Source organism: Chiloscyllium punctatum, chromosome 5 (genome assembly GCF_047496795.1).
Source record: "Chiloscyllium punctatum isolate Juve2018m chromosome 5, sChiPun1.3, whole genome shotgun sequence".
In the NCBI taxonomy this organism is placed as follows: domain Eukaryota; kingdom Metazoa; phylum Chordata; class Chondrichthyes; order Orectolobiformes; family Hemiscylliidae; genus Chiloscyllium; species Chiloscyllium punctatum.
The window spans coordinates 121,912,685-121,937,337 of NC_092743.1; the positions used below are offsets into that span (position 1 = coordinate 121,912,685).

General features: G+C 40.1%; 1 protein-coding gene across 1 annotated transcript in view; it reads left to right on the forward strand.

The window, feature by feature from the left end:
- csmd3b (CUB and Sushi multiple domains 3b) overlaps positions 1-24,653 on the forward strand; it is a 1,933,688-nt gene that overhangs the window by 358,141 nt on the left and 1,550,894 nt on the right. Inside the window, exon 3 of the mRNA XM_072571243.1 lies at positions 6,079-6,191. Within this exon, the coding sequence (XP_072427344.1) occupies positions 6,079-6,191 (113 nt within the window). The remainder of the gene's footprint in view (positions 1-6,078; positions 6,192-24,653) is intronic.

Here is a 24,653-nt window from a genome sequence, read left to right on the forward strand (position 1 = left end):
ACCTGGACCATCTCAGACATCTCCCTCCCCTTCCTGGATCACTCCAACTACATCAACATTGGCTGACTCAACACTGACATCTTCTACAAATCCACCGACTCCCAAAGCTACCCGGACTATACCTCCTCTCACCCTGTCTCCTGTAAAAATGCTGTCTTTTATTTCCAATTCCTCAGCCTCCACCACATCTGCTCCCAGGAGGACCAGTTCCACCAGATGGCCGCCTTCTTCGAAGACCACAATTCCCCCTCCCACATGGTCGATGATGCCCTCCAGCACATCTCATCCACTTCCTGCACCTCTGCCCTCGAACCCTATCCTGTCAACTGCAACAAGGTCTGGTAGATGATGGGACCACACCACCAGAGATATATTTCCCTCCCCACCCCTATCCACTTTGTGTAAAGACCATTCCCTCTGTGACTGCCTCATCAGGACTACTCCCCCACCTCCCCTCCAGGTACCTTCCCACGCTACCACAGGAATTGCAAAACCTGTGCCCACACCTCCTCCCTCACCTCCGTCCAAGGCGTTAAAGTAGCCTTCTACATCCATCAGAGTTTCACCTGCACTTCCGCGCATTATTTACTATGTGTGTTGCTCCCGATATGATCTCCTCGACATTGGGGAGACAGGACGCCTACCCGCATAGCACTTTGGAGAACATCTTCAAGATAACTGCACAAATCAACCCCACCGCCCTGTGGCCAACCACTTCAACTCTCCCTCCCACTCTGCTAAGGACATGTAGGTCCTGGGCTTCCTCTATCACCATTCCCTAATCACCTGACGCCTGGAGAAAGAAACCTCATCTTCCGCTTTGGAACCCTCCAGCGCCATGGCATCAAAATGGATTTCACCAATTTCCTCATTTCCCCTCCCCCCACCTTATTCCCAGTTCCAACCTTCCAATTTGGCACCACCTCACTCATGATCTGTCCTGAATGTCCATCTTCCTTCCCACCTGTCCGTTCCACCCTCCTCTCCGACCTTTCACCGTTACCCCCACCTCCATCCACCTATCGCACACTCATCTACCTTCCCTGGGCCCCAAACCCCTCCCATTTATCTCACCATCCCCTCAGCTCCCAGCCTCATTCCTGATGAAGGGCTTTTGCCCGAAATATCGATTCTCCTGCCCTTGGATGCTGCCTGACCTGCTGTGCTTTCCCAGCATCACACTTTCAATTTTGTTCTTCATGTATGTTCTTGATTCAGAAGGCTGCAGGTGACATCAACAACTTTCCATAAGTTCCTATGTCAATGTCTCTGCTAACCTTGATCCTCTGCCTCTTGACTCTGACATAGAGGTTGCACCAATTTTACACTAAATATTGGTGTTAGTCCCCTCTGTCCTGTGGAATGACATGCAGCTGATAGAAAAGCAACTGTTGCTGTTTCTTTTTCCCTGATCTTGCTGGAGATGTGGACTCTAATGGTGTCATTTGAGAGAGGAGGTTGATCTTGGAGTAGACATTCATTGCTCCTTGAAAGTGGAGTTGCAGGTAGATAAGATAGTGAAGAAGGCATTTGGTATTCTTTCCTTTATTGGTCAGAGTATTGAGTACAGGAGTTGGGAGGTCATGTTGCGGCTCTATAGAATGTTAGTTAGGCCACTTTTGGAATATTACATGCAATTCTGGTTTCCTTCCAATCGGAAGGACGTTGTGAAACTTGGAAGGGTTCAGAAATGGCTTACAAGAATGTTGCCAGTGTTGGAGGATTTGAGCAATAGGGAGAGTTTGAATAGGCTGGGTCTGTTTTGCCTGGAACGTCAGAGGCTGCGGGGTGACCTGATAGAGGTTTATAAAATCATGAGGGACATGGATAGAATAAATAGACAATGTCTTTTCCCTGGGGTTTGGGAGTCTAGAACTAGTGGGCAAAGGTTTCAGATGAGAGGGGAAAGATATAAAAGAGACCTAAGGGGCAACGTTTTCACACAGACTGTGGTATAAAAATGGAATGAGCTGCCAGTGGAAGTGGTGGAGGCTGGTACAATTGCAATATTTAAAAGGCATCCGGAAGGGGTATATGAATAGGAAGGGTTTGGAGGGATGTGGGCCAGGTACTAGTGCGACTAGATTAGGTGCGATATCTGGTCAGTATGGATGAGTTGGACTAAAGTGTCTATTTTCATGCTATACATCTCTATGACTCTATTACATAGTCTTTGACTAGCCACCATAATGGCTGCCACGAGGGAAATGATAATGAAGGTGGGTGAAGTGCTGTACAGAAAAACTGCCTTCCAAGAAGTTTGAAGTACTGGCCAGGCAATGAAAGCACTCTTTAAGAGAAGCAAGGTCTTGAACAGCAGTTTCTTATCTGGCCATCACTGGAATTCTTCAGTGAAACTGACAAGCTGTAAGTCTTTGATCAGTTGCAAGCTTTACCTTGTATACAAGTCTCTTAGTGACTGTGGTCAATTGTAGGTTGGCCACAAAACAGGTTATGTAGTTCAGAAATCTAGGTTTAAAGCTAAGGCAGCTTATATTTCTTAACAATCTCAACATTTAGGTAATTGCCTCATCATCAGACTCAAGGTATTTCCATGTTTGTCTTCAACGCCACGGTGGGAAAAATCAGAAGAAGTTTGAATGACATCAAGATTCTCACCTAATGCCAATTGCTGGGTGTTTCCCATCTCATTAAGCCCTAAAGTCTGTCTGCAACTGTTTGGATTTTGCCCTTAAAGTTCCTGCAATTCTGCATTTGAAGCCAAAAAAATTATGAGTTCATGAATATATAGAATATTCAGAAATGAAGCTAGTCTAATGATGTTACGTAAGGCATTCAAAGGGCATTCAATAATGTCTCACACGAGGGGTTTACCATGAAACATTAAACTGCATGGGAATGAGGGGTAGTGTACTGACTATATTGAGAAATTGCTAGCAGACAGAAGAACAAAGACTAGGAATAAACCTGATTGGCCTAAAATAATTTTCTGAGTGGCAGTCAGTAAACAATGGGGTACCAAGATCACTGCTTGGAATACATATTTGCAATATATATTAATGATGTAGATAGGAGAATGAAACTAATATTGATAGAGTAGGAAAGAAGGAGGTGCAATGAGCGTGGGTGTGTTTGTACACCAGTTGCTGAAGGTAACAATGCAGGTGCAGCAGGCAGGCAGTGAATAAGACAAATTGTCTGTTTGCCTCCACAGCAAGGGGATTTGATTACAGGAGAAGGGATGTCTTGCTGCAATTGTGTAGGGCATCAGTGAGACCATGTCAGGACTATTGTGTGCAGTATTGGTCTCCTTATCTGAGGAAGGATGTTTTGGCTATGTAAGGAGTGCAACAATTGTTTAGCTAACTGATCCCTGGGATGGCAGGATTGACATATGAAGAGAACCTGGATCAGTTAGCACTATACCCACTGGAGTTTAGAAGACTGAAGGGAGGTCTCATAGAAACCTATAAAATTCTACAGGACTACACAGGATAAATGCAGGACGGATGTTCCCCCTGACCGGGAAAATTCAGAACCAGGGGTCGCAGGCTAAAGATATGGGAGAGGTCATTGTTTGAGGAGAAATGTTTTTACCCAGAGTGCAGTGAGCCTATGGAATTCTCTGCCAAAGAATGTAGTTCAGGCCAAAGCATTGCATGTTTTCAAGAAGTTAGACATCTTTCTTAGATATAGTTCTGCAGGGATCAAAGGGTATGGGGAGAAAGCAGGGACAGGTTACTGAGTTGGATGATCAGCCATGATCATAATGAAAGGTGGAGCAGGCTCTAAGGACGAAATATCCCCCTCCTCCTCCTACTTTCCGTGTTTCATAGAAACACTTATGGTGCAGTTATGAAACAAAATTACTGAATGTGGACGATATTCTCGAAGTATAAAGAATAATATAATTTTCATCAGTAACTGGTGACAAATTTTAAGAAGAACAGTGTTTTATACTGATATAATGCATTTTGCATAACGACAACAATAACAATGCAAAGCTTGTCGAAACAAAACTGCAGAAAATTAATCAAAAGAGTTAAACTGTGAAAAAAATGAAAAGAATGAACACAGTCGCTCAAAGATATATAGGAAGCAGATAATAGGGCTTGTTAGACATTGGAGATCAAGCAAGGAATGATATCAGTGATTATTTACAAAAATGCCTGAGCGTACCAATAATGCACTATAAGGCAACAGTAATATCTTTAACGTGTCTCGTTCCAGAGTATGTTAATTGGTGCAAGATCTTTCACCCATATTCTAAAGCCTTGTGCACATTAGATTCCCTACAGTATAGAAACAGGCCCTTCGGCCCAACAAGTCCACACCGACCCTCCAAAAAGTAACCCCCCAGACCCATTCGGAATATTTACCCCTGACTAATGCACCTAACACTATGGGCAATTTTGCATGGCCAATTCACCTAACCTGCACATCTTTGGACTGTGGGAGGAAACCCACGCAGACACACGGAGAATGTGCAAAATCCACATAGGCAGTCACCCAAGACTGGAATTGAACCCAGTCCCTGGTGCTGTGTGACAGCAATGTTCACCACTGAGCCAACATGCCGCCCCATTAGAAAGGGTAAAAAAGGTCAATTAGTCCAATGTATGGGGACATCTGGAGGTTACAGAAATTGATTTTATTCAACATAAGAAGAAAGACACAAGTAACTGCACTGGTTAGTTATCATGGAAGTGTAAGGATATGCTTTACATTCACATAATATGATGTGCATATACATTTGGGGACATGTATCTTAAACTATTGTCAATCACTACCCAACTCAACAATACATGACAGATTAGTCCTTTAACTTGTTTGCAACAGACTAGGAATAAAATGCACTGTATATGGTCTCCCAGTAAGTTTTATCAGTATATTTGTCTTCTCTTCAAACAAAATACACATATTATTTCTTCACCAGTCCTTGTGTATGATTAGTAATTTAGGTCTAACAGAATGCCAGAGTGCAAAACCAGCCTTCTCTGTGCAGTGAAAGGAAAGGTAACATGAAAACAGTACAGGTTGTTCTCTTATGGCGCGATGGTTTCATTCTTGTGCAACCTCGCGTTCGAGAAAAACTGTGCTTTAGAAACAGCACTTAATGTGTTGGTGATGTAATCATGTTACCGCCAACACATGTTTTCAAAGTTCACACTTTATAAAGTGTTTCCAATTCGTTAATCACGTTATAGTGAATTTGTGTTAATGAACAAGGTGTTATAGCAGAATTACCTGTAATGCTATTTAACAAGGATCTCCAATCAACAAAATATTAGTTGGACCTGTCAAACAGTTCAGAATTAGTATTTGTAATGTTTTTGAAACAAGATGTTAGACATAACCTCGAATAAAGGCAAAATCCTACAGATTCTGGAAATCTAAGATAAACAGAGAGAATGCTGGAAAAGCTCAACATTTCTGGAGAGAAAATCAGAATTACCGTTTCAAGTCTAAACTGCATCTTCTTCAGAATTTCAATGTGAGACCAAGATAACTTGGATGGCAACTGCCAGAAAAATACATTCAGTTGCGAATGTGTAAACTCAGAAGTTGTTGTTTAAAATATTACTTAATAATAATGAATGCTGATGGAGCATCATTATTGCAATCGCATAATCCAAACCAAGAAACATTCCATAATTCTAGCATTTAGCTTTGATCTGCTTTATTTAATTTGAATATCTCCTCTCTCCTTTGCACTCAAAATAGAATAAGAATTAATGATCGCCACAAAGATTTCACCAGCAGCAGAGCAGATCCATGCCAAAAGTCCAATCAAGTGGCTTCTTGGAGTGGAGGCAGGGAAGAGCGGCCTTAGCCTCCTTGACTGGACTCCAGATGATCCAAGTCTTTGACCTCGCTTGTTCCTCCCACACAATATGAAGCCTAGGCAGACCTTTATTCACCCTCATTCCCCTCATTATTAAATGGCTGCAAGGAAAACTCTTCAATTGGAACTGAACCACTGCCTCCAAAGTGAAATACAACTCCCTCTTCTTAATGGGATGTGTTTTTGTTTGGTTAGTTGCTTGGTTCAGATTTTATTAATGTAAATATGTGGATTTCTTTAATGAATTGTGTTCCATTTGCTTTTTGATACAGGTTAACTGGTTTTCAGATGCCTGCACCTGTGACAAGCACTGGGTCTGTGTTTGCATTGCGTCTTACAAGTGACTTTGCTGTCAGTGCTCATGGATTTAAATTATTCTACCAAGGTAAGATTATTTAACACTTGATGCTATCCCTTTCATAATTGCATGAATTAAGTTGCTTGCTTTAAGAGAAAATTTATAGTGTTGTTATGGTGGATGTTACTGTGATACATTTTGCTACACTCTTTTTCTTATCTTGAAAACCCACGAGTGATGAACACAAATGGATTGAATTATTGTGAATAACTTGCTGGAAAAATGTTACTGTGCTTGACTGCACATTGTAATAAAGTTCATGAAGTAATATACACATAGAATCAACTGATGATTGATACCTTAATATGGCTTTAATACAATGTTATGCATTTCCTCTGTTGATGTTGGGACTCAAAATTCCAGTTGAGCGTTGGATGCTCCTTGGTATCAATTCCATACGGTAGTCTTGAAATGGGTCAGATCCTGGGCCCTCTGTAATTCTACTGCACATGGAACAGAATACAACATTTTGGAGGAAAGAAGAATTAGTTGTGTCAAGAGATGATTCTGCATAACTGTTCAAATCCCATCTATTTTTCCTTTTAATACTAAAATAACTCCACAGAAGCCGGTATCCAGTCAGCAAATCACTTTTTATTTGTGTCGAGAGTCATTGGAACTGATCCAGCTTCCTCAGAGACGGCTTTCAGAGTGAACAGAGCCTCTGACACTTCTGTTTATATTTGTCAGGCAGGGCTCCGTGACTGGACCAGATTAACAGTCCCAATCAGGGAACTCATATTCTATAAGGTCTGCCTGGCTGACCTCGTTACAATCATTGCATATGTTTCATAAAAATAAATTAAGACTGCTGGCTTCAGTGGAAGTGAAAGAAACAAGGAATTGATCAAGGATTGTTTGTTTTTTTGGGGACATTCTTCTCACGTCATTGTCCACTGAGCAGATTGACCTCAATCTGATTTGCTAAAACAATATTTAAACAGGTGTCAACAGACTAGTTCTGTCAAGTAGACAATACAGTTAGGAAAACTTTGTGACAAGACTGGGCCTTTCTGTCACTTATTTTTGCCAATGGAGTAACTTTACAGACTTGTCAGGAGCAGAGAAGTTATTCTGTGTATGACAGATATGGTTGAAAAACGTGGTTGTTTTCAGAGAACAAATTTAGATACATAAATTATTTCAAAATAAATACTGACTTCTTCAGAAGCCTTTCAGAAAGCAGTGTCCAACTATTCAGCTTTCCATTTTTTTATTGTAGCTGTTAACTCAGGGATTTCCATATTTGGTAGATGAGTGCAACGTTTCTTGCAATACCTTTATATTCAAAGTTAGCCCAATCTATGTTCATAAAACATGAAGCAACAACTTGTCATTAAACATTTGGTTCACTGTTTGAACCCACCAGTTACTGATTACACTGCACCTATTTATTTAGTTATTTGTTCTTTGTTCAGCTGGGTTTAAGTTGATAAGATAATAAATACCTGGGTTTTATTTTGATGCAGAGCAGTAACATGCGACAAAAAAACTCAGACAATAATACATTAATAACCAATTATTGGGTGAATTATTTTGCAATTTTCTTATTAACGTCATTGTATTCAGAGCAAGAGCAAAATAGTGTGAAATCCAACCATGGCATAAAAACACTATTTGGAAAGGGAAAAGCATGAAGTTTGGCTTGCAATCTCTGCATCTGTAACCTGTAGCAGATTAAAGGTAACACAAATAAATAGGTATTTGTCATTCTAGTTGTCTGAGTTAAACAATTGACTGCAAAAAATCAGAAGTTTGATAGAATGGCTAAAATAGGGCACAAGATGAATGTTATTCATTTATTCTAAACTGCTTGCACATTGAAATAGACAGGTTATTTTGCAACAATCAGTTCCTAGCATAGAATTTTGCAAATAATGTGCTCAAGTGAGCACTACAATGTCTTTTCCTCTTTACCGCTCCCCTGTGCCTGTCATTCAGTTAGATATACAACTGGGAGAACAACCAGTTTTGAAATCTCAATGATTTGAAAAACATGAATAAATTCACAAGTAAAATACTGTAAGTGAGCAACCACTCGAAAAGATGGGCAACGAATGCTGGTTTTGCCAACATCATCCATATTTCATTGCAAATAATAAAAATAAAGCCCGCAGTTTGAAAATAAGGCAGTCATTGAATCTCAAAGGCACCATTCACCTGAGTGTAGCTAGTTGCTGGGATTCAAAAGTTAGTAATTTTACATGAAGTATCAAAAACTAGGAGATATTCATGTCATTTTACTTCAAACACATACTTACCGCATTAGTTGGATTGCTGGACCACCCTATCAGAGATTCAGAATGATAGTCTTCTTTCTATTTTTTGCTATGTCAGCAAAGCACTCAGTCAATGAGGCATATACAGAACACATGACTTGTTTGAAATTGCTGTAGGCATTAATACTAATTTATCTAGCTATGATAGATACATTTTTTGACAGGACTCAAAAAGATATTTAATATACATTCAATGGAATGTGTGCACCTTCCAAACAATTTTCTGTTTTCTAAAATTGTGTTTGTTGGATTGGTAAGCACATTTATGTCTAAAATAATCTGAATTGGGCGCTTTACATTTATGAAACATTTCCAACTTTTGGTTTACGGTTCTGGATTTGATACTTGTGTTAATCTGCTTTTGCTGTAAAATAAATCACAATAATAATTCATTAGCTTTCTAACTTTTGGAAAAACAGTAGGATATGCAACACAAAAAATTTAAAACGATTTTATGGTTTTGGTGCTTGGCTCAGTGATAATGAATATAACTGCATTTGAAACTAAATAATATCACTAAAGCTGTATTTGATTGTGGCATTGTAGCACTCTTTCAGGTCATAATGATTAACATAATTGAATAGCATATTTAGCTCAAATAGTGTGATATCTGTCATTTATGCCATAGCTTGAAATGTTATTTGATTTGATTTATTATTGTCATATGTACTATGTTACAGTGAAAAGTGTTGTTTTGCATGCTCTTTAGGCAGATTGTACCATATGAAGTGCAGTTTGATGTGGCTTTGACATGTTTGTCACACTGCTTTGTTCTATAGTGAGTGTGTGATGTTTGATGGGTGCACTCATGTTGTGCAGTTGATTCTTTACTGGATATAGAATTCTTACTGTCATTGAAACTGTTTTGGAGAAGTGAAAAACGGATGTCATGTACTTCTTCAGACAAGAAACCAACTCAAAGAGGGTTATGCAATTACCATTGTCAAATGTGAGGTATTAATATTAGTCATACCTCCTTGCTTCTATTTCTCTGAATGGTTATTGCCCATTCCTTCTCAACCCTTCAAAATTAATACAGATTGTTGTATCACAATTATCCAATCACTATGTTTTCCTCCTTCCCAAGTGCATTGCTTTCATCTGATTCAAATGCTCCAACAGAACGTAAAAGCATAAGAACTTGGGCAATTCCTTTGCACTAGCTCCTGAGTCTTCATTAATTTTCATTTTGACTGTTACAATGCTTTAAACGCTCGTGATGTTATGGAAAAATCAATATTAGATCATTCATTCTTCTTCATAAACTGCATCATCTTTTCTGGTGCATATTCCAGGTGAGACTTCATTGTGTAGGAAGTTAATGGATATTGTGTGTAATTTTCCTCTCCCTGAAATGGTGAGAGAGGTGGAAACAGGGAAAGTAAAAATGTAAGCTGGCCCTGATAAGATAGTTGCCACCTTCTCACCACATCAACAGCTAAGTTCTAAGTGGAAATGTCAATTGGGCATAAAGCTCTTGAGTGGCCAATTAATGATCGCTCAAGGTCCTCATTTCCTATCTCCATGAATACCTACCTTGCTGATGGGTGAGAAAGATGGCTAGTTTGCTGACTGGTGGTTGGGTGTCTTCTGTCTTTCCCAATCTTAAGGGGAATTGGTGAGGTGGGAGGGGGTGTGGAAAGAGGCTTTGCAGTGAGGGGTGACCTCTGAAACCCAACCACCAACCGCGACAAGAATAAAAACTTTGCAATCTGACCAAAGACAAGACCTTGACTAGCAGTCTATAGAAACAGAAGCTGCGGGTCTTTGATGGGTTAGCCAACGGGCTGAGAAAGTCACTTATGCTTGCCTGCCAGTTCTGGATGAGCTGATTAGTGCACAATTGGGTGAATTATCTTGACAGAAGGGTGTGCTACTTGGAACACTCACCCAAATTTTGATTGATAAAAAAGGGAAGAAAAAGCCCTTCAAGTGTGAGAAGTTCAAAATTAAAGCAAGGGTTAAGATAATGTTGCAAACTTTAAATGCACTTTTCACACATGAATTGTGGATTACTGAAAATTTCGAGTTATTTTGCATGATCATTTATTGTATTGAAACGTTTTTAAAATGAATCTTATGATGCTTTTACTGTACATTGTTCTAAGGGCAATATTTGGCATGCTGCTTCACAATGAAATGTAATCTTCTTTCTTTAGAGCCAACCAAATTTAGCCTCTAGAAGATGTACAGTTGTCTTTGCATTCACTGTCAATGTCACTTGTAAGTGCCACTAGGAAGATCTATGCATAAACTAGAAAATTATCAGAGGGACTTTTAAATGTTCTTTTTTACTTTTGGTACTAATTAGGTGTTAAGACATTTACTCTTTATAGTACACACACATTGAATAAGTTTTCTTACATAACTATTAGTTTACGATAAGTTTTAATACTTTGTGTATTTCAGGAGGTCACAGTGGTAAATTTTAAAAATGGCAAGTAAAACTATTTCCATCAATTATTTAAATTCCAATTAAAATATGTGGTAGAGAATCACAGTTTACACAGATTGCAACACCTGTTATGGCTACTTTACCAGCTGCTATATCAAAGCTGACTATCAGAATATTTCGCATTCGTACGTGGTTATTTAGAAAGTATTCTTTGCTGAATGCTTTCTGAAATATATTTTTATAAATTTTGTCAACAGGGAATTTTGTTAGATCCAGTCATGTCCTATTCTTGGATTTAACATAATATAATATCCCAGATTTCTAATGGCATTTGAGATCTTTCAGTCCCTTGAGTCTGTTCTGCAAATAATTTAGATGTTAGCTGAACGATATTTTAATTCCCAGTGTCCTTTTTTTCTTAGTCGTTTATATTTTAAACAAACAGAAAAAAATCTACCAATCCTAGGTTCAAAATTTTAACTTCATTTAACAGAATTATACAAGAAACAGATATAGATTTTCAGTTAGGTAACAAAATGCCTCCTGACAGTTATTCTTTAGGTTATTTCTTTTGCATTATGCATTCTTGTTCCAGACTCCCTTTTATGAGGAAATAGTTCCTCTCATATTTATTTGCCTTTCCATTCTGTAACCATCTTATATTCTTCTATCATATTGCCACAGATCCCTTACTAAATACAGCAGTTCAGAATCACATCACAATGCATGAGCCTCTGGAACTTGCTTAATCTTTGTGGATGGTGTTCTTTGAAATTAGTCATGAACACTATCTCTTCTCTATTGATCACAAATCCAGGTCACAAGGTTTTGGTTCTACTTTCCTGTGTTTGTTTCCTCACTGATTTTAGAGTATGGAAACCACATCTTCCTAAAAATGATTATTTAAAGTTACTGTAAGAATTCACTTTGAAAATAGAAAAGCCTCTCTATCCATTCAATAGCATTAATTGTGTGTGCTCAATTAGCTTAAAAGAAAATAAAAAATAAGTTTCTGCTTATCCTTTTCCAGTCTACCAAATGTATTAAGAAAAAGAAAATAAAGTGGCAAAGGATTTTGCTACTTCTCCTGTTGTTTTTGTTTCTATGCAGGATAAGCTAATTTATTGACATGCTTTCTTATTGACAAGAAGATCTCTCTGAAAGTTTGATACTTGGCACAAAATCTGGAAAGCTTTAAAAAATGCAAGTAATATGCATGTCTATAAAAGCAAAGAGAGGCCATCACTGAGTTGCACTGCCAATGGCTCTAAAGATCAGAACTGCCCTGAACAGTTCAAACTTTCACTTGGGGTATCTCTAATATGAACCAATTACTTACCTTTGAAACAAAGTTTCCATTCAATCTCAAACCAATGACAACTATTCAACTCGGAGAGGATGAAAAGATTACTGGAGAATCATAGATTCTTAGTATGTGACCATTCATATTTTTTTCATCAAGTTGCCATAAATGACAACAGAAAGTTAAAAATCACACAACACCAGGCTAAAGTCCAGCAGGCTTATTTGGAAGCACTAGCTTTCGGAACACTGCTCCTTCATCAACCATCTGATGAAGGAGCCACACTTTGAAAGCTACTGTTTCCAAATAAACCTGTTGGACTATAACCTGGTGTTGTGTGAATTTTAACTTTGTACACCCCATCCCAACACTGGCTCCTCCAAATCATTACAATCGAAAAAGATTTCACAAAGCTCAAAATCTAGCTTGCTTGCAACCTAGTCAAACATCATGCAAGTGATTGCTTACTATCTTCAACAATGCATCAATTTTACGGCAATTTCACATTCTAGCAATGTCTCATTTTAAAAATCAAGTCTTCGTTTAGTTCCAGGTGGATTAAGTCTGTCCTGAACATGAAATTACTTGCAGTAGCTGCTTGCCAAAGAAAGGATTGGATTAGATTAGATTCCCTACAGTGTGGAAACGGATCCTTCGGCCCAACCAGTCCACACCGACACTCTGAAGACCATTTCCCCTCTGACTAATGTACTTAATACTATGGACAATTTAGCATGGCCAATTCACCTGACGTGCACATCTTTGGACTGTGGGAGGAAACCGGAGCAAACCCACGCAGACACAGGGAGAATGTGCAAACTCTACACAGACAGTTGCCCAAGGCTGGAATTGAACCTGGAGCTGTGAGACAGCAGTGCTAACCACTGAGCCACCATGCCACCCAATTAGCACACTTGTTTCACAGCCATCAGAATTATGTGAGGTTACACCTTTGCAGTTTTGAATGAGTGTCTGGACTGTGCAAGTGAAGTTCTAATGACTGTGGTTCTGTACCACAAGCAGTACAGTTTTGTTGGACAAAGGCGCATAATCATACAGGTCCTGAAAGAAAAACGAACTAAAGGCTGGTAAGGGGATCAGCACGTTCAATAGATGCAGTTTGAAGAGGAATTGGAGGAGATACTAATGATCAAAGACATCCACCTATGTATCCCAACTCCTGTCACTCAAATGTACATAGGCAATATGTTGACTATCTGACTTTGTATGTCTCTGCGTTGTACTCTCATGTTGTTTTATGAGAGATTGGAGGCTGTAATGCTGCAACAAGATGCACTGTGGTTCATATATTCATGTTCCTGAAGCAGTCAACTGCAATCTGATGGGCCTGCTAATATTTACACACAGAATTATTCTTTCAAAAGAAGCATCTATAGTCTAGGCATGTCTATGTTGTTCAGAAGATAAAATTGGTCTTACTAATCGTATCATCAATTGTTGTAAAATATCACCTGATTCACTAGTGTCCTTTGAGGAGGAAATTCTGCCATCCTTATCTGATCTGCTCCACATCTGATTCAAGCTCCACATCAAGGTTGTTGACTCTTGACTGACTTCTAAAATGACCTAGCAAGCCTCATAGTTCAAGGTTAATTGGGGATGGGCAACAAAATGCTGGCCTTACCAATGGCACCTGCATCCCAAGGAAGAATAAAGGAAACAAAAGCCTACCTGACATTAATTTGAACATGCAAAATGTGAGTTTGAGCCTTTGCTACAGAACTTAAATATCTGGCATCAGCTGATGCACCATGGCCAGGTTTCGCAGTTTGATGAAGTTAAAAATAACACAATATAGAGGAACCTCGATTATCCAGCATTCAATTATCCAAATTTTGGATTATCCGGACCAGATCGTAAGATTCTGACGCGTGGCTAAACGGTGTTTTCCGGCATTCAGTTATCCGATTATTCGATTACCCGAACAAAATACTCCCTTCCTATGTCAATCAGATAATCGAGGTTTCTCAGTAGCAGGTTATAGTTCAACAGGTTGTACTTTCAAATAAACCTGTTGGACTATAACCTGGTGTTATGTGATTTTTAACTTAGTCCACCTCAGTCCAACACCACCACCTCCACATCATAGTTTGGTCGAATTGGTCAACACTTTGAAGTCAGAAAGGATGGGCTTCAAGTACTGTAAAAAGCCTTGTGCTGAATTGGTGCTGAATTCCTGTGAACTGCTGAACATTGTATTCATATTTTTTGGAAGGGTTCTCAATGCATGAAATGCTTCATTGTACATGATCACCATATTCTTCTGTGGCTCATCACATCAAAGTCCTCACTGGAATGTTGTACAGCAGAATGGCAAGTTTGTACCTAAATTGGCTTTTCCATGACTGCATGTTACTTGTTGAGAGTGTCTCATGAAATGTAGATCTTACCCAATACTGAAGTCAAAATAATGTGCAGTGTCAGTAACTGATTTAATGATGTGGGTGTGAAATCATCTTGATCATTACTGACCTTTTGCTGTTTCTCATCTGACTGGTCAGGTTGAACTCTTTGAGTGCCTGAAAGGAAGGGAGTAAACTAACAAGACTCTGGTGTTAGGAGAGGGCACAAGATCAGAGCCGCACGTTTAGTCCACATGGAGTTTGTAACAGATTGAAGAATGAGGTCCAGGTGGTCAAAAGGGGGTGAGATCTGGGCATACCATCATCTTTATCAGTTTCAGCTCCTCTGCTGACAAGAACCTGACAATGGTTTCTCCATACCGATTGGCAGCAGCTTCTCGGTGGTGAGGGTATGTCAGCACAACTCTCACTTTCCTATGATATCTAACCAGCTCCTGTTGTTTTCCAACTTCATTTCCTTCCCCATTTCTCAAAACAACTTTTCCCTTGTGGCTTTCTTTGTTAAGGCATGGAGATATTTTTTTTCTCTTCTAGTTAACTCTGCTGTCTCGAGTTACATGCTACTCCTTGGGCAAGAGGTAGAGAAGAGTGTTAACAAGTATGCTGTCTACTGAGATGATGTAACTGTCATAGTTTGCTAGCTAGCACTGTCCACAAGATGAGAGTTGTGGATGTGAATCTTGCAACAGTGAGGATATGGTGAAGTCTCTCAATGTTAGGTCTGAGGCTTGATTGACAGAGATTGCTCATAGGTGAGTACTAGGATCTTGTGAAAAGAAGAGAATCTGAGACTAGTGTTGCAATTGGCAATGATATTTTATTTGGAACTGCATTCACAGAAGTTGATGACTGCGAGATCATTGAATTTCTTACTGCACTATAGCAAGGTCCTTAGGGCTAGACTCTTGACAATGATCACTATTGCTCTTTGCTGTCAACATCTTTTCAATGTGTGTCTACAGGGTCCCCTGCCTCCCCTGCTGCTCCGATGGATAAAGGATTGCCTCTCCTCTCTACCTCCTCCACAAATACCTCCAGTGAATATTTCCCAGGTCAAAGCCATTTCTTTTGTGTGCCTGTCAGCATCTGCTTGACTGTTTAAGTAGGGATGGTTATTGTCAGCTAGCTTTATGAAGTATTACAATGTTATCATTTTGAATCCGTTGATGATGCATGTAACAAATGGATAACACAGTTAGAACTTGATGCACAGAGCATTTGTTCTATACAGCAGATAACAAGAAAATTGCTGCAGTGCTTTCATTTCAATTATCAAACTCTGATTAACCTTCCCTCGTGTTCTCCATGTGCATTTTCTGAGAGTAGTAGTTTATTTCTTGAGGTGTAACTATGTAGGCCATTATGGGGTGCATGGTGAATATACCATGGAATGATTATCTTAAGCTACAAGAGAGGAATCTAGAATGAATGAGAACGTGCTGGAGATTATCTGAGGTATAAAGGTAGCATGCCACCTTCCTGAGGGCTGTAGTGCTTTCACGTAGCGAGGAGAATCTATTTAAAATGTAGCAGTCTTAAAAGGTGTGCCAGACTATCACAACCTTAGTAAATTTCATAGTACCTTTAAATTTCTTCTTCCTATGGTGAGGACAGTGCAGGAGAGAGAGAGAGAGAGAGAGAGAGAGAGAGAGAAAGAAAACCTGCAGAGTTACCACCTTTACTGCTTGAATTCATGTATCGCAGGACATCAGAGTGCATCTGGGAAAATTAACAAACAGTGAAATTCACAACTCATCTTGGAGGAACTGTTGGGTGAAGTTCACAGCACAGAATCAGATAAGTTAATTGTTGTTTTAAGTCGGTCCAATAGAAAGGCTGCAGTAGTGGGTACAGTGGATTCTTTCTGAGCTGAAAATGTGTTGCTAGAAAAGTGCAGCAGGTCAGGCAGCATCCAAGGAGCAGGAGAATCGACGTTTTGGGCATGAGCCCTTCTTCAGATTCTCCTGCTCCTTGGATGCTGCCTGACCTGCTGCGTTTTTCCAGCAACACATTTTCAGCTCTGATCTCCAGCATCTGCAGTCCTCACTTTCTCCACAGTGGATTCTTTCTTGAGTATATGTTTTTGGAGATAAGTCTCTTGATTAAACTTAAAATATAAGCCATAGCTATTAATTTAACCTGGGGCAGTGTTTGTAGAGGAATAAGACGGTGTTATTTACTGGGTCTGTAGATTGTGAAGGAGCAAAAATAGCCTTTGCAGTGATATGTACTTCTTGTCAGATGTGGGAGTTGAAAGAGAGTTTAAGGGTTACTGCGGATTATATCTGCCATAAATGATGTTGGATGCAAATCTTATCAGATCAAGTGGATCGGTTGGAGAGACAAATAGAAGTGATGAGGAATTTGCAACAGCAACAGTATGTGATGGATGGCAGTTATAAAAAAGGGGGGAATGTCTCAGATACAGTCACATAGATGGGTTAACTCCAGGAAGGGTGAGAGAGGTAGGCGGCTAGTGCAGGAGGTAAAAACAATGACTGCAGATGCTGGAAACCAGATACTGGATTAGTGGTGCTGGAAGAGCACAGAAGTTCAGGCAGGAGTCTTTTGTGGATATACCCATTTCAAACAGGTATGCTGTTTTGGTAAATGTAGTGGGTGATGGATTATCAGCGGAACGTAGCATAAACAGCCACGTTTCTGGTATTTAGACTGGCTCTAATGCAATGAGGGGTATGTCGGGTTCCAAGAGATCAATTGTGTTTGGGGATTCTGTAGTCCGAGGTACAGACAGACATTTCTGTGGTCAGCAGAGAAAAAGCAGAATGGTGTGTTGTTTCCCTGGTGCCAGGATCAAGGATGTCTCAGAGAGGGTGCAGAATGTTCTCACAGGGGAGAGGGGGCAGCAGGAGGTCATTGTCCACATTGGAACCAACGACATTGGAAGGCAAAAGGTTGAGACTCTGAAGGGAGATTACAGAGAGTTAGGTAGAATTTTAAAAAGGAGGTCCTCAAGGGTAGTAATATCTGGATTAGTCCCAGTTCTACAAGCTAGTGAGGGCAGGATTAGGAGGATAGATGAATGCATGGCTGAGGAGCTGGTGTATGGGAGAAGGTTTCACATTTTTGGATCATTGGAATCTCTTTTTGGGCAGAAGTGACCTGTACAAGAAGGACGGATTGCACCTAAATTGGAAGGGGACTAATATACTGGCAGGGAGATTTGCTAGAACTGCTTGGGAGGATTTAAACTAGTAAGGTGTGGACCCAGGGAGATAGTGAGGAAAGAGATTGATCTGAGACGGGTACAGTTGAGAACAGAAGTGAGTCAAACAGTCAGGGCAGGCAGGGACAAGGTAGGACTAATAAATTAAACTGCATTTATTTCAATGCAAGGGGCCTAACAGGGAAGGCAGATGAAATCAGGGCATGGTTCGGAACATGGGACTGGGATATCATAGCAATTACAGAAACATGGCTCAGGGATAGGCAGGACTGGCAGCTGAATGTTCCAGGATACAAATGCTGCAGGAAGGATAGAAAGGGAGGCAAAAGAGGAGGGGGAGTGGCATTTTTGATAAGGGATAGCATTACAGCTGTGCTAAATGAGGATATTCCCGGAAATATATCCAGGAAAGTAATTTGGGTGGAACTGAGAAATAAGAAAGGGATGATCACATTATTGGGATTGTATTATAGACCCCCCAATAGTCAGAGGGAAATTGAGAAACAAACTTGTAAGAAGGTCTCAGCTATCTGTAAGAATAATAGGGTGGTTATGGTAGGGGATTTTAACTTTCCAAACATCAACTTTGACTGCCATAGTGTTAAAGGTTTAGATGGAGAGGAATTTCTTAAGTATATACAAGACAATTTTCTGATTCAGTATGTGGATGTACCTACTAAAGAAGGTGCAAACCTTGACCTACTCTTGGGAAATAAGGCAGGGCAGATGACTGAGATGTCAGTGGGGGAGCACTTTGGGGCCAGTGACCATAATTCTATTTGTTTTAAAATAGTGATGGAAAAGGATAGACCAGATCTAAAAGTTGAAATTCTAAATTGGAGAAAGGCCAATTTTGACAGTATTAGGCAAGAACTTTCAAAAGCTGATTGGGGGGCAGATGTTCGCAGGTAAAGGGACGGCTGGAAAATGGGAAGCCTTCAGAAATGAGATAACGAGAATCCAGAGAAAGTATATTCCTGTCAGGGTGAAAGGGAAGGCTGGTAATTATAGGGAATGCTGGATAACTAAAGAAATTGAGGGTTTGGTTAAGAAAAAGGAGGAAGCATATGTCAGGTACAGACTGATCGAATGAATTCTTAGAAGAGTATAAAGAAAGTAGGAGTATACTTAAGAGGGAAATCAGGAGAGCAAAACGGGAACATGAGATAGCTTTGGCAAATAGAATTAAGGAGAATCCAAAGGATTTTTACAAATATATTAAGGACAAAAAGGTAACTAGGGAGAGAATAGGGCCCCTCAAAGATCAACAAGGTGGCCTTTGTGTGGAGCCAGAGAAAATGGGGGCGATACTAAATGAATATTTTGCATCAGTATTTAATATGGAAAAGGATATGGAAGATACAGACTGTAGGTAAATAGATGGTGACATCTTGCAAAATGTCCAGATTACAGAGGAGGAAGTGCTGGATGTCATGAAACGGTTAACGGTGGATAAATCCCCAGGACCTGATCAGGTATACCCGAGAACTCTGTGAGAAGCTAGAGAAGTGATTGCTGTGCCTCTTGCTGAGATATTTGTATCATCGATAGTCACAGGTGAGGTGCCGGAAGACTGGAGGTTGGCAAACGGCGGTGCCACTGTTTAAGAATGGTGGTAAGGACAAGCCAGGGAACTATAGACCAGTGAGACTGACCTCAGTGGTGGGCAAGTTGTTGGAGGGAATCCTGAGGGACAGGATGTACATGCATTTGGAAAGGCAAGGACTGATTAGGGATAGTCAACATGGCTCTGTGCGTGGGAAATCATGTCTCACAAACTTGATTGAGTTTTTTGAAGAAGTAACAAAGAAGGTTGATGAGGGCAGAGCAGTAGATGTGATCTATATGGACTTCAGTACGGCGTTCAACAAGGTTCCCCATGGGAGACTGATCAGCAAGGTTAGATCTCATGGAATACAGGGAGAACTAGCCATTTGGATACAGAACTGACTCAAAGGTAGAAGACAGAGGGTGGTGGTGGAGGTTGTTTTTCAGACTGGAGGCCTGTGACCAATGGAGTGTCACAAGGATCAGTGCTGGGCCCTCTACTTTTTGTCATTTACATAAATGATTTGGATGCGAGCATAAGAGGTACAGTTAGTAAGTTTGCAGATGACACCAAAATTGGAGGTGTAGTGGACAGCGAAGAGGGTTACCTCAGATTACAGCAGGATCTGGGCCAGATGGGCCAATGGGCTGAGAAGTGGCAGATGGAGCTTAATTCAGATAAATGCGAGGTGCTGTGTTTTGGGAAAGCAAATCTGAGCAGGATTTATACACTTAATGGTAAGGTCCTAGGGAGTGTTGCTGAACTAAGAGATCTTGGAGTGCAGATTCATAGCTCCTTGAAAGTGGAGTCGCAGGTAGATAGGATCGTGAAGAAGGCTTTTGGTATACTTTCCTTTATTGGTCAGAGTACCGAGTACAGGAGTTGGGAGGTCATGTTGCGGCTGTACAGGACATTGGTTAGACCACAGTTGGAATATTGTGTGCAATTCTGGTCTCCTTCCTATCGGAAAGATGTTGTGAAACTTGAAAGGGTTCAGAAAAGATTTACAAGGATGTTGCCAGGGTTGGAGGACTTGAGCTATAGGGAGAGGTTGAACTTGCTGGGGCTGTTTTCCCTGGAGCGTCGGAGGCTGAGGGGTGACCTTATAGAGGTTTACAAAATTATGAGGGGCATAGATAGGATAAATAGACAAAGTCTCTTCCCTGCCTTTGGGAGTCCAGAACTAGAGGGCATAGGTTTAGGGTGAGAGTGGAAAGATATAAAAGAGACCTAAGGGGCAACTTTTTCACACAGAGGGTGGTACGTGTATGGAATGAGCTGCCAGAGGAAGTGGTGGAGGCTGGGACAATTGCAACATTTAAGAGGCATTTGGATGGGTATATGAATAGGAAGGGTTTGGAGGGATATGGGCCGGGTGCTGGAAGGTGAGACTAGATTGGGTTGGGATATCTGGTCAGCATGGATGGGTTGGACCGAAGGGTCTGTTTCCATGCTGTACATCTCTATGACTCTATGGGATGTGAGCAACAATGTCAAGCAGCATTTACTTTTCTTTCTTAATTACCTCTAAGGGAGTGGTGATGAGTGACCTTCAAGACTTGCTGAACCCCTTTTGTGGGGTGGGTTGGGGTGGCAGAAGGGTTTAGACACCTTGTTATGCGCTGTTAGGAAGGAAGTGCCAGGCTTTTTGACTCATCCACAATGTAGGAATAGCAATATACTTCCAAGTTAGGGGTGGTGTGTAGCATGGAGGGAGTTCGGCAGATGCTGGCCTGTCCTTCTTAGAAGTAAGGGCACTGTCAAATGATGCTTGACAAGTTGTGATAGTCCAGCTTGTAAATATCATCTATACTGCAGTTGCTGTTCAAAAGTAGTGAGGCGAAGTGAATGCTTCTGCTGAGGATGAGGTGCCAATCAAGAAGTTTTTACTTAGGTGATGTCATGCTTCCTGAGTATTATTGGAATACACACACATCCAAGCATGAACAGTTAGTCTCGCCTTATCTTTACAATTCAGTCTGATCACTCATGTCTGGGCCAAGGCTATAAAAAAAAGCCAGGAGCCAAATGGTCCTGCTGGAAGATACGTGAGCAGGCTTTTGCTGAGTAGAAATCATTTTCGCGCACTGTCAGTGTCAGTTTCCACCATTTTTTCCAACATTTGTGAACATTTGAGACAAGGCATTGGCTGACAGGAGTTGCTCTGCATTGTGGACAAAATATACCTGGACAATTTTCAGAATTATTGGGTGTTGGTCTGTTTTAGTGTCAGTGGGGGATCTTTCTTCTCTTCTCTCGCCTCCCTTCTCTCGTCTAAAAGGTTTGTCCTGGATTATAGTAACATACAACTTGGATACAGTTCAATTTCATGTGAAGCACTTTTATTTAGCAACTAGGCAGAAGTACTTACAATTACACTGTTTCTTTAGATGTCACAGGTGTTTGGATCTGTCTCAGTTGATCAACCTATTGACATATTTCCATGTGTATCTTTGGAATGCTGATCAGATGATGCTGTTGCTACAGCAACAAATCCTTTTTCAAAAGTTGCCTTTGTTCCTGTTTCTTACTATGGCTGTGTGCCACACAAGATGGTAACTGATTTTAGGTTTTTTTTTGAAGGAAATTGTGTTTGTTCGAAGCTATTGCTGGATGTACTCTCCCTATGCTTCAGTCTCAAGGCCCTGCTTGAACAAACAAAGGCAATTGTTTGGATGTAATTTCTAACATATTTTTAGCAGTCTCCAATGCTGGAGTTAAAGATGCCATTTTATGGTCAGGCACAAAGAGCCCTTTTCCTTCACTGCTCTAATACAGTTTAAAATCAATTTGCAGATTCTCGCTGATCTGAGCAAAGGTTTATCCTGACCAAATGTCCAACCTGCCTCTCTGATCTTAAACCTAAAATAGGATTCTTCAATTCGGCTATCATTTCTCCTTTCATGTTACTTTGCACCACCATGAGACAAACACAATTCTTGACAGACAAAATTCTTCCATACCATCACTGAGTTTCAAAATATTTGGAAAAACATTGGGGTAAAATTCATAAATCCTTTTAAAACATTATGTCGTTCCATCTATGTCCTTTTGGTCCATGTCATCACTTCATCCATTCCAAGCTGTAAAGAATGGATTTTTGGACATTTGTCATTTTGATTATTTCAAGCTCTGTGTGATTTTGACCAAACAATTTCTGCACATTTTTGTAGTCCTGTCCTCAAGCTGTCTTTTTTCAGGTTATTTCTTGGGCTACCCAATCTAAAGCTCTTCTTACAGTCAGAGGGCTTTCAGCTATCTTTAATCCTTTAGATACCTACTTCCTTTAAGCCCCATTTCCCTTCCCCCTGCCTTGCCCCCACCGCATAATAATCTATGTCAAAGTACTGTGCTTCTCAATAACCTCTGAGAGGTGACCTTATAGAAGTTTATGAAACCATGAGGGGCATGGATAGGGTGAATAGCCAATGTCTTTTTCCCCTGGGCAGTGGAGTCCAAAACTAGAGGGCATATATTTAAGATGAAACGGGAAAAAAAATAAAATCAACCTAAGGGACAATGTTTTCACCCAAAGGGTGATGGTATATGGAATGAGCTATCAGAGGAAGTGATGGAGGCTGGAACAAATGCAACACTGAAAAGGCATCTGGATGGGTACATGCACAGAAAGGGTTTAGAGGGATATGGGCCAAATGCTGGCAAACAGAATGAGATTAATTTAAAATGTCTGGGTTGGCATGAAGAGTTGGACCAAAGGGTCTATTTCTGTACCATACATCTCTATACTTCTATTATTCTTCAATTCCTACTCTTTAAACATGCATTATAAATTATTTGTTGACAATAGGATATTTCATTATGTGCAACACATAATGCAGGCTATCATTGTGTGAAAACACCTATTTTAGCATTATAAAAGGGTTTTGTTTTCCTTTGACAATTCAAACAAAATCCTCAAGTTTCACTGTTTCTGTGGTGCCAGATTCTGTGTATGAAATCTGTGGCTTGAACCTTTCCTCTTTAATTGTTTCTAATGAGCCTATTTGGAATGTAAAACATGAGCTTGATGAATCTCCACAGTTTGTGACTGATGAGAATGAATCATTGTTTCTTTCATGTGAGACTATCATCGTTTGAGGGACCATTCATTTCTGAGATGTTACAGTTACCTTATCTCATATAAATGGAGTGTGCTCAAAACATGGTGTCCTGTCATCTTTCTCTGCTGAAGTAGCATATGAGACTAGTAATTATTATAATAAATGTACATGAAATAATATTCTGATTGAATCAATGAAGAACTAAATTTAACAGCAAACCCGTTGATGTGAAGTTTTCATTGTGGGAATCTTACCTATAGAAAGACTTATTTTTTTCTAACTTCTCTATCCTTCCCTATCACAATGCACAGTTTTGTACTGTTTCTCTCTCGTAGTTGCACTTAAAATGAAACAAGAATGATACCAGCTAATGACTCACATCAGGATTATCAATGAAGAAGCGTAGTTCTTTCTAAAAATAACTATGTAAAATCATAGAATTCCTGCAGTGCAGAAAAGATCATTTGGCCTATCAACTCTACACTGACCTTCCAAAGAGCATCCTTACCCAGACCCTCCTCACCATATTTTGTAACATTTCCAATGGTTAGCCAATCTAGACAAACACATCCTTGAACATGATGGACAATTTCAGTATGGCCATTCCGTCTAATCTGCACATCTTTGGTGTGTGGAAGGAAACTAGAAGGGAACCCACACAGACACAGAGCAAATATGCAAACTCCACACAGGCAGTTGGCCAAGGCTGGAATCAAACCAGGACTCTAGTGCTGTGAGACAGCAGTGCTATCCACTGAGCCCCTGTCCCACCCACGTGTTCTGCTTTTATTCCTGAAATGCTGCCAGTCTAGCAAAAGACCAGTAGCAAATCAATTATTGAGTACATTTGATTTTTTTTTAAAGAATGTCTCTGAATTAAAAAATACATTTTCCTGTTTATGTAGTTTAAGACAACAATTGTATCATTGATTTTTTTTTGTTTTTATTTAAATGTGCTCTTTCAATAAAATGTTTTTTTTAAGTTTGACCTTGGATTGTGGACAATGTAGTCTAAAATGTATCTACTAACCCACCCTTAATTACTCTGAGAGTAACAAGGCTCCTTTGTGAACTGTTATTGTTCTTGTGGAGATTGTACCTTGATAACAATATGAAGTCAGACATTCCAATACTGTACTGTATTAGTGGTGCTGGAAGAGCACAGCAGTTCAGGCAGCATCCAACGAGCAGCGAAATCAACGTTTCGGGCAAAAGCCCTTGCCCGAAACGTTGATTTCGCTGCTCGTTGGATGCTGCCTGAACTGCTGTGCTCTTCCAGCACCACTAATCCAGTATTTGATTTTCAGCATCTGCAGTCATTGTTTTTACCT